Here is a 10,960-nt window from a genome sequence, read left to right as displayed (position 1 = left end):
AACATACCGCCCGCAGCCTGGATCCAGCCTGCAGAGCCCTGCCATGTAGCCCCTTGTGCTGCCCCTGGGTCTGATCAGGCTGATACAATATGTGCCTGTGGTACAAGGCTGGTCTGTGAGCCAGATCCTGTCCATGGACCCCTACCTCTTCCTCTCCCCCTTCCGCTAGCATTCCTGATCCAGCGGCCACTCCAGCCACTCTGGGACCTGAGCAGCTGGGATGGGTGCTGTGTATGGTGCACTCTGCCTAGAGCAGCAGAGGCAGTGGCTGCCCCACAGTGACCATCCTGGCAGCTCCAGGATTATGCTGCATGTGACACCTACTCCGGCCCATCCTGGATTCATGCTGCATGTTGTGCCTGCAAGCACTGTGTGCAGCATGGGTCCCAGATGGGCTGGAAAATGTGCCATGCCTGGCATGTGCCTCAGAGTGGGCATCCATTGCATGCAGCTCAGTTGCTGCTCTGGCCAGTCTGCACTGCATGTAGTACCCATTCTGTCCACTCCAGGTCCCAGACTGGCTGCAATAGTTGCCATATCAGGTATGCTATGAGAGAGGGTCTGTTGGCCTAATCTGGCCCATCGACCAACCCCGTGCCACTCATCTAGATTATGGGGCTGCATGAATTGGACACTTCTTCTCTGTGGGTTCAAATCAGGCCCTCAAATAACTGCTCTGAAACACCTTCACCATAAAATAATACTTCTGGTTACACTTGTTACCCCTTTGGCTTAGTTTGGGATGTATGCAAATTACTGAGCACATGGCTTGGTGCACAGGATTTTTAGTGGTGTTGATAAATAAACAGGAAATCTGAAAGTTTGCTACTTGGAGTACAGGCTGAAATTATAAAGCTGGTGATTTAGAGTTGACATTTGGTAAAATTAAGCAGTCTGATACAACTAGAGATGCAATAAAGCAGAATGTCATGATATCCTTGCAGCGATACTATCAGAGAAGAGAGCCTTGCTTCAGAGTGGTGTGGTTTGGTGTTTAAGTGCTCATACCTTATAGCTAGAAAGAAGCAGAACTCATCTGGCATACTGGATGCCTTGTTAGTTAATGGATAATATCTGTACTGTTTGCTGCTAGCACTCTGAAGCAATATATAGAAGCCCTTTCATTTGACTGACCTTCTTCATCTTAATGATTTATGTGCCTGCAATAAGAGGTCCACAGAAGTAAGTGAGAGCCCTCAGGTAGGCAGTTCTGTGGAAGTTGTCCAGCAGTACATTAGTCCTATTTTAGAACAGCCTTCTTAAATGTCAGTTCTCTAAGGAGGTAATGGAGAATGGCATAAAGAGAACTAACAGTAAGAAAGCACAAGGGTACTCGCATACAGTATTTGAAATCACTCCAGCAGCTAAATGAATGTGATGACAAGAAAAAACTAAACTAAGAAGAATGACTAAACACTTTACTCTGTTGTTTCTTTAGACAATAGTGTTGTACAAAAGGTTTTTATATGGAACATGTTGGTCTTGTCACTCAAGGAAACATTGCATTATTAAGTTAAATATCTTGTGTGTTTTAGACTAATAAGAGAGAGAGATGAAGAAAAGATTCAAAGACTTATACAGGAGGAGGCTATCAGCTACCTTTGGAACCAGGTAAATATCTTTAGTACTTTTATCCTATTATGAATTAAAAAGCATACTTTTCAGTTGTAAATATTGAAAAAAATGTGAATGTAGCCCTGACTGCCATGACTTGGAGTAATGGACACCTTGCCAGCAAGTTATTTGGTGATAGCTGTTTTGTTACTAGCAATTTAGAAGAAGCATACATAACAACTGCAAAATGTATTTACCTAAATCCAAGGTAACTTCAAATGTAAGACCCTTCCCCAATAATTAGATTCTATACATGGGAAATTATAAATTTGTTATAACTACGTATGTCTAGAACCTAATTATTGGGGAGAGGTCCTACATTTTTCCTGCCACAGCAGTGGGGGGTGGAATAGTGGGCAGAGCATGAGGGACCAGACCCCTGCCCCTTTCTTGGTTGTTTGCCTGCTGCCTGCACCCTCACATGCCTCCTTGCTGCCAGCCTCTTGCTTCTGTCCTTCCAGTCCCTGCCTCCCTACTCCTTGATCCCCTCTACAGTTTGCTTCCCACCCCTTATAACTGTGCCTGTCTCCTATGGCTGCTCCATCCCAATCCCTGTCTCTCCCCTCCTCCTGCACCCTTATCTTCTGCTGCGGTTCTGGTCTGACTAGGAGATAGTGTGTAGCAGCCGTGGTCGGGGCCCAGCCTAGCCAGAGAGAAACAGTGGCAGTTTCCAGCTGGCTGGGTCTGGGCTGGAGGGACTAGAGTTGGAGCACAAGGTAAGGAGGGGAGAGGGTAGTTGGAGGGGGGGGGGGGGGAGCAGGTTGGAGGGGGCAGCTGCAGGGAAAAGAGGTAGGGCTCAGGCAGAGGGGTTAAGCCGGGCAGACTCTGGCAGAGGTCAGCTCAAGTCGGGCTTCATCTCGGAGCCCACGGCCAAAGCTGGAGCCAAGCCACCGCCTGCCCTGGGCTGCTACTTAAATCTAGGCCAGGGCTTTTTTTCCTGTGTTGTCCAGGGGGGAGCTCATTTTTGGATTTGAATAAATATGTTGAGAATCAGGCCCAGATAAGTTTTCATTACTAAAATTTAAAATTGAGTTAGGAATTGTAAAAAGGAGAAAATGCTGGAGAAAGTAACTGAGTTGATCCTAAGTGTGGTCAAAAAATAATTTGGTGATTGCCCCAGTATCCACTGAGACTATGTTGCCTCTGGAAGCAATGGATTAGTTTTTCATTAAGTTCTAAAGCTAACAGTTTTACGTTGTATCTAAAAATGTGTGTACTCTGTGTGGAAAGAGATCTATAGTTGTAGCATCCAAATAGAAACGTCTAAACATGAGTCATCTCCTTTAAAAGCATCACACTTCTCTTCAAGGGCCTTTTATACTCTTGTTGGAGGTCTCATTTGATACATATCCAGTTACCATGCTCTGTCCAAAGAGGACTCCGTATGGCTTCTGTTGAGGCCTATCAATGCATAGACTCTAAGCTGGAAATAATAAGGGTCATTATTTCATAATGTAAAGTGCATCTTTCCCTTTGTCTAGGCAGAATGCCTTTTATTTTCTTGATCCCTCCCAATCGTATGCTGTTTATTTACAGACTTATTGCCAGGTTTAGCAAATGCCTTTGTTCCCCTTGTTTCATAACAAATTGTTTTTTGTGGTTTGCAGGTTCAATCACTTCAACAGTGGCAACTTACAATGAACCAAAATCTTAATACAGTCTGGCAGCATCCTGTTCCTATATCAAGTACTTTGAATTCATCCAACCTACCTGTTCAGTCATCTAGTCTCTTTCAAGAACCTTCTTCTGATTTTATTTCTACCTGTTCGGCTTCAGTAGCTGAAACTCTTCTGGAGAAATTTTTACCAGAGTTCCCAGACTCTGGCTTTCACTCCTCCATGATTGATCAAACCCACATTAGTGATTCACATGGCTCTGAAAATAGTTTTACACATGGGAGTGATAGTTTTCTTGTGGAAAATTCTATAGAAACAGTCAAATATTGTGGGGATTCTGTTTCAGAAGGTCCTTCCAATGCAGAAGATGCTCTGGTAGACTCTGGGGATCAGAGTAAGGAGAGCTCTAACAGCGAGCAAGACAGTAGTCTTTTGCAGCAGTATCTGACATCTGTTCAGCAGCTAGAAGAGGATGATGACAGGACATGTTGCAGTGATGGGACAGAAGGAAGTAGGCCCCAGACAGCAGCTTCGGAGGAAAAACAAGATTCTTTATATGACACAGTTTCTGTAGACACTCAAGACTGGGCTTCACTTGCACAAGATGAAATGAGTCAGATGTCAGAAAGCTGTAAATTGAATTCAGGCGTAGTGGAAGCGAAACAAACAGAGTGTGACTCTTCATTTCAGGTGCTGCCTGTTGGCATACCTGTCTAGTAGTTTAGCTCTGTGGATATTTAGGGAACTATTTAACACCTCTCTCTCCCCCCCATGTATATAGCACTGGCATTATTTTTTCTACATGTATTTTGTTCTAGATTCCTCTGCCCATATTACCAGGAAGGCTTAACTTTAAATAGCATTTTGCTACTCTTATAGTTAAATATTAACACTAACCGTGCTAAACTGAAATGAGCAACTTCTCAGTGATGGTCATTATGCACTTTATTTCTTGCCAGCTGAATTGTATCTGAGCAGCTGGTTTCCGTAGTGTAATACAGAAGGTTATGGGTTTTTTTCCTATATGTAAAATAGCTCAGATTTAGTAAGACATCACTTTTCGTTGATAACAGAATCTGAGTTCTCACTCTACAAAAATAGCACGAATTGGAGAGTTGGGAAGAATGAAGATTATGTGCATACATATCAGTGTCAACTCGCAGAAGAGATGACAATAGGGGTTGCTTAATAAATTTTTTTCTCCTTATCTTGGAGTAAGTATCTTGACCAAGATTTCAAACAACTAGGGCTTTGGAACTAGGGTTTTTAAATCAGTGGCATGAATTTTTCTTTTTTCTCCTTTAACTAAAGCTTTGCACTTTTTTCAAAACAGGCTGCTTATGTAGGGGTTTAAACATGGACTAAGGGGACTTGAACATTAGCAATCTACTTTTATTTGAAAAAAAACATGTCTTGAGTTTTGTCTCCAGTATGGTGCAAGCTACTTGTTCTTTCTCAGGTAAAACTCAGCTGGAGTCAGTGAAAGTCTTTTCTAAAAATAAGGGCTTCAAAAGGACATACAAGATGAGAACAGTTTCTGAGGGATCCCTGCTTCTCTGGTTGAAGTGGGAAGCTTGATGACTTGTGTAAAGGTATTGGCCTCTACAAAAAAAATCTCTGTCATATGCAGGTACTTCAGAACATGCATGAATCTCAGGATATTAATTAGTGTGATGGGCCACAAGCCCTTGTCTATGTGTAAACATTAGGAGGAAAATCCAGAAGTGGTTCCCTCCACTGAGGTTGCACGTAAAGTAGCATTCAGTGTGTGGTGATCTCAGTCGGTTTTGAATATTAACTGTGGGCCCGTATGCCTCTTGTGGATGAACGTGCAAAGCTAATTTTGTTATGTTCTCCATTTAAATTCTGGGCAAGCAGTGATAAAAGATGAATTATTAATGGTGTTTATTTTCCCTATTCATCACGTTCTGCACTGTTCTGGGAAAGAAAGGAGCACTCAGCATGCCACAAAAGTAGCAAGAAAAAATTATTTTGCTGTAGAGTTGAGAGAAGATATTAGTAAAATAACTGTCAAGTAACCTGCCATAAGGCTTACCATCAAGTTCGTTACTGTTGCATTTCTCAGTATCCAAAACCAATGCTGCAACCATTTTCATGTGTGGATGTCTCTGAGGTCAGCTGCACTCATCTAATGAACAGATACAGATTTTAACTTTTTTCACTACTTTGTCGCAAAATAGCACCATTGCATCTTTCAATTTAAAGGGACTTTTCCAAATAAACGAACCTTACAAAATATAACTATCCCTTGGATTTTCAACACCTTGATTCCTAGTCTGTTTCAGGTTCTAACATGGAATTCAACTCTGTGCAAAGTTGGCAAAGCCCAAGGCATCATTTGAGCCCTCAACATAGAGCTTAAATGGGACTTAAGTGATATATTAATCTTGGACTAGTTAACTGCAAAGGGATGAAGTTACCTTTGAAGAATAAAATTTACCTTTGTATATAGTACAACCCTTCATTTTCCCAAAAGACTGGAGGGGGATGTTATTGGATAATCAAAGGACTTTTATGTTTTAATCAAACATAATGGCACTAGACTCTTGAATAATGACTATACTTAGAAAATGTGAGGCTGTAGCATGTGAAGAATTTGCCTTTCCATCTAATTCTAGTTTTAAAATAGATCCTATGACATGATTAGTTTGGCATTCAGATCTTTAGCTCTAACGAGAGAAAACCTTCATTTTCCATTTATGTTGCTAGGTATTATGGAATCTCTGAACTTTATGGGATTGGGCCTTTAGAGGGTTGGTAATTTTGTATCAATCAAGTTCCACAAGACTGTGTTTGTATAATTAAGTGTGAGAAGATTTCTGTGCTGCACACAGTACAGTTGCCAAATCTTGGAATGTAGAATTGGTGATTGGGTACATGAAGCAATGAGTTTTCTCTCTGGTGACTGCATATCAATTTAGTGTGTTTGTCATGTTGGAAAAATAATTAACAGTTCTGTTAATCTCTTTGGCTCAAGAAAATATCACTTCCTGACCAGTTTAATTCTCAAAGGCACCATAAATATTTTGCTCTTTTACATTTAGGTGTCTCATGTGCTGCCAGTATCTAAAATGAGAAAGTGGTGCCCTACAAGTGCCAAAATGTGATATCTTTGTGAAACTAATTTTCTATGGAAACCCCTGTAATGATGAAACTTGCAAACAGATATGCATGATGACTTATTTTAACCAATGCTTCTGTCAGCTGTGAAAAAATAGCAAAATAGATACCAACTTAATAGTCAGCTTTATCTTGATACTTTTAAAAGCTTTGAAGTTTGAAAAAAACCTTTTCTGTTATTGTGCAGTTTTGTACATGTTTTGCATGTATAGGAGGTAAATTGCTTAAATTGAATGTATACAAATCCCATTGAGAGGTGAAAATTGTGGTAACTATAGCTTTTCCAGGGTTAAAAGCAATTAGTTTGTACATATGCAGAAAAAGTATTATGTTGACCCTGAGTTAAAGAGCATTGTAGAAAACAAGAGACAATGAAAGATAAATTTGAAAAATAGCAAAAGAAAGCCCCTTGATGTGTGCTAAAAATAGCTTGTTTGAGCCCTTACTGGCTTGTCAAAGAAGCAGTTTTCGTGGTGGTTCCATAATTTAATTTGTGAATTAACATTTGTTTTCTGGCATGAACTTTTAACAGTGTAATTAAGTCAAATTCTTGTCTTTGCTATGTATTCATGCCAACAAACAACAATGAATGGAATCTACATGCTGGAATAAGAAGGCAAGATTTGGCCTGTCACTTGCATGATCTCCACACCTACAGTTTTTCCTTATTCTCATGATATGTTTAGCTCTTTTTTGGTGGCAAAGATCTTTGTATTAGTGTTTGTTTGTTTTTTAAAATCCACATTGACTATAGATTGGAGGGCACTGCATTTTTGTACATCTTATTTTCTCTTCATAGGTGGTACCTTCAGCTTTTAATTACAGTCCGTGATAGTTTGGTTTCCTTCAACCATGCTTATGTTTTAATATTGGGACAATATCATAATCAGTAGAGCTCATTTTAATTTCAGCTGTGTTGTTTTTAATTTCCAGTGTGTTGTAATATTTGGTAAACTGAATGGTTCAGGTGACGGTTTGAGAAAATGGGACCGGAATACTGGCTTGAAAGGAAGCCTATTTACACATCTCTATTTTAAAACTAAACAAGCACCCACAGAGAGGACAGTCAATTTTATATGCTAAGTAATGTCTTCCTTTAGAGAGAAAACATGGGAAGGTTTTCCTATTGGTGATCATGGATAAATTGCTATTTTTGCCATCTTAAATTATCTTTATATAAAAGTCACATTTCTAGGTTCCTTTCATATCAAAAACTGTCATCACAGTTAGTTCTGGATAGTTAACGAAAGTAGAATTTCTAGTTCCAGAAGCTTCTGAATGACTGTTAATCTATCTTGTTCTGTTTTGTTAAGTAGACAGAGGATGAGTGCTAGTAGGATGGCACAGAGTATCAACCTCACTGTTCCCACTGATTTTAAAGGAAATGATTCAGATTGATACTCACTGGCTCTCAAAAAATATTTAGGGTAGATTATCATATTTACAAGTGGGCTTTCATTACAGTGCAAGATTGCAAGTTTGATGTATTCATTCAAAAACATAAGTATCCTTTAGCAAATAGGTGGGGGAGGACTCTTGATAAACTAAATGGCACAAGTGTAGCAGAACTTTTTATTTATAGATTTTTTTTTCCTATAAGGCCCTACAACATGCATGCTACAACTAAAATAAAAATGCACTTAGCAGTTTGTCTGCCTGTATATAAACATGCTTGTTTTTTCACTGAATAATGTGGAATGCCCCTAAGCTTGCATTTGGTTTTTTTAATATTATAGTGTATTTACATTTTTATGATCTTCTTGTAGATATTGTCTGCAGAATTCCAAGCCTTATTTCTATTTGTGAAATGTTGTTTGAGGAACTTGCCAAATCCAAGAAATGAAAGATCCTTTTCTTCTAAGTCTGCCTTAGTTTATTGAAGGGGTAATGTATCAAGCACACTTACCTCATTCATGAGAAGGCAGAATGGAGATTTCCTGAATCAAAATGTGATATAAAACTGATCACTTTTTCTGCCTTTAAAAAGTGGAAAGGAGAGTTTTTTCCCTATTCTGTAATACTTTTTTTGTCTTGCAGACTGTGCCACCCAAACTAGAAAATGTCAAGTCCAGTGAAACCTTTCAAAAAGTCTCCCTCTGGAATGATAAATCGTTTCCCTGATGTGGTGTTCTAAAAACTGTTTTGCAAAGAATCCTTTCTGGCCTTCTCTGCCTTGATAGAATAGCAAATCTTGGCTACCTTAAAAGTTTGCTTCTCTTCAACAAACACAAAATCCTTAAGTCTCATAAGAGACTATATTAGTATTAAAGGGCAGGTGTTTTAACTGTATAAGTGCCATCCTAAAACTTACCAGAGTAATAGTCACAATCCTGTATTTCTCTTGTACCAAAAGTTGTCGTGGATGCCAGGTGGTGTTCTGAATATGTAATGAATGCAGAATGTCTAGCTGTAGGAGCTTCAGAATGATATTTAATCTATCTTGGTGCTGTTTGGTAAGCAAAAATTATAAGGAAACCACTTTTACAGCTACCTGACATGTATAAATACATTGGGCCAAATTCACCCTTACTGTAATTCCAGTGAAGTAAATTTTGTTATGTTTTGAGTCCTCTTTCACAGTAGTATTCTACCTCCTAAACTAGAGTCTTAAGGAAAGAACAGTTAGGCCTTGATTTGTCTTTATACTTCTCACTGTTTTCTGTGAAGAATGGTGGGTGGTTAAACTGGTACAGTTCATGTATTTTCTATGAGCGTTTTACATTTATGAAGTTATTGGTTCTTGTATAGATTTTGTTTGTACCTCTGAGTTTTGAATTTTAAATAAATTATTTGTACACTTATTGGAAACATGATTGTTTTTGGTCCTGAGTTTTATATTAATATCATGGCTGGTAGTCACTGTCTTGACAAGGTAGAGGCTTTTAATGTCTTTCATATGAAGATAGCTAAATGATTCACAAATATGAAGCTTAAATGAGTAATAACAGAGAAAGTAGGTATTGATTTTCAAGCTTGGGTATGGAGTTGCTAACAACCAGATTCACAAGGGCCTTTAGGTATATAAATACCTCTATGATTTTGGACCTAAGAGGTTAGGTGCCTGCTTTATCACTCCTGAAGAAAATAGGGCTAGGGTAGAAGGCAATTTTTGCTTCTGTTTGTGTCTTGTGTGTTTGTTAGATCCATGTTGAGAACTAAGATCCTGATACCCATTCTGTTGCTTCAACCCCAGGACTACATTTATTTTCTTTTATCATTTTAGAAGGGCTTAGAGGTTTTCCATGCAGATCTGTAACTTCCAGAGAAAAAAGATCGAGGAAACAACCTCATGTATTTTATAGACTTTACTTTGTCTCAGACACTGTTTGATGCTGCTGTGTAATCTTTCTTCCAAGGGGTTGAGGCTGGAGATGACATCCTGAAGGGGGGAAAAAGGCAAAACTTTAAACAGTTGGAGTGTAATTTAATTTGGAAGTGAAAGTAGCTAAAGCTTCAGAGTAGTAGAGGTACTGAACATTAAATAAAGTGACCAACAACCAATGCTCAGGGCAAGGGCATTGGAATGGTTGGTACCTGTTCAAAGTTTTGAGCCATGCAATGTAGGTTTCTTTAGAAACTGTGGATTTCAGCAGCAACCTACTGCTTTCAAGACCATGGGTTACTAGAAATAAATAGAATAAAAAAATACCAAGAGCAAGGTTTCCCCAACTGGGTTGAAGAGCCAAACAGACAGCTTGAAAAACTGCAATTCTAGTACAGAATTTTTAATTTAATACAGCCTAGAAACTTTCAAGAGGCTGTAAGTACAGTGACAGATGAGCATTAAGGGAGAAGTGATTTGTTGTGTGACTCATTGATGCTCATTGTTGGATATTGGTCTACTTAGGGCTACACAGGACAAGCTCCAAAAATTAGAATTCTGTCAGGTCATCAAAAAAAGCAATATTGTGCAGTACATTCTGTCTCCTTTCCACTTTCTATTCAGGTCTGTCAGGTGCCTACTATAACGTTTTTTAAAGAAATCTAGATGTGTTCCAGGTTGTAAGTTATTTGCTTGAATCCCTGCCACAGTTCCGTATGGCTAAGAGCTGTATGAAACCTCAGGATGTTAAAAATCCTACATTCAACAAAAAAATCTTTTTATGAAATTGTTTTAAACAATAAAAATGTTTGCCATGTGTTCTCAGGATGCTTGAATTCAAATGTTTCTTTACATTTTCTGCTATCCTAATGCAATAGGATTTTTCTCAATGTGTTGTGCGCACAGGGCACACAAGGTGAACTAAAAACAAGCCAGAATCTTATTGGGGATAAGGCACAATGCCGCATTTATTGGAACATAAAACATACAGCATAAAAAGAATAAAGAACAATAAAGTTATTTGCTTCACTCATTCCCATTCATAGTCATTTATTCACTTATTTATACAAAGAAACAAAACACACGCACACACAGAAGTTAGACAGTCCTGCAAAGGTTAAGGTTTTACCAAGTTTCAAAGTTGCTCAAGGTCAGTCTGGTGGCTGGCCAAGAGAGTTTGAGTCAAGTCTTGTTGGATGCGCCCAAAACTCCTTCTTGCAAGTGGAAGAGACCCAAAGCCTTGTCTTTGTGTTCATTTTTTTTTTTT

At 39.0% G+C, this 10,960-nt stretch overlaps 1 protein-coding gene across 1 annotated transcript in view; it reads left to right on the top strand.

The window, feature by feature from the left end:
• The window catches only part of CEP97 (centrosomal protein 97), a 31,131-nt gene extending 26,287 nt beyond the window's left edge, over positions 1-4,844 (top strand). The window contains exons 10-11 of the mRNA XM_019523706.1: positions 1,536-1,611; positions 3,222-4,844. Of these exons, the coding sequence (XP_019379251.1) occupies positions 1,536-1,611; positions 3,222-3,947 (802 nt within the window). The 3' untranslated portion in view covers positions 3,948-4,844. The remainder of the gene's footprint in view (positions 1-1,535; positions 1,612-3,221) is intronic.
• Positions 4,845-10,960: the final 6,116 nt, after the last annotated feature.

This window comes from Gavialis gangeticus, unplaced genomic scaffold, assembly GCF_001723915.1.
Source record: "Gavialis gangeticus isolate Ggan-Ray unplaced genomic scaffold, GavGan_comp1, whole genome shotgun sequence".
In the NCBI taxonomy this organism is placed as follows: Eukaryota; Metazoa; Chordata; order Crocodylia; family Gavialidae; genus Gavialis; species Gavialis gangeticus.
The sequence above is the reverse complement of the archived record's forward strand: the minus strand, read 5'-3'. Positions and strand labels throughout refer to the sequence as shown.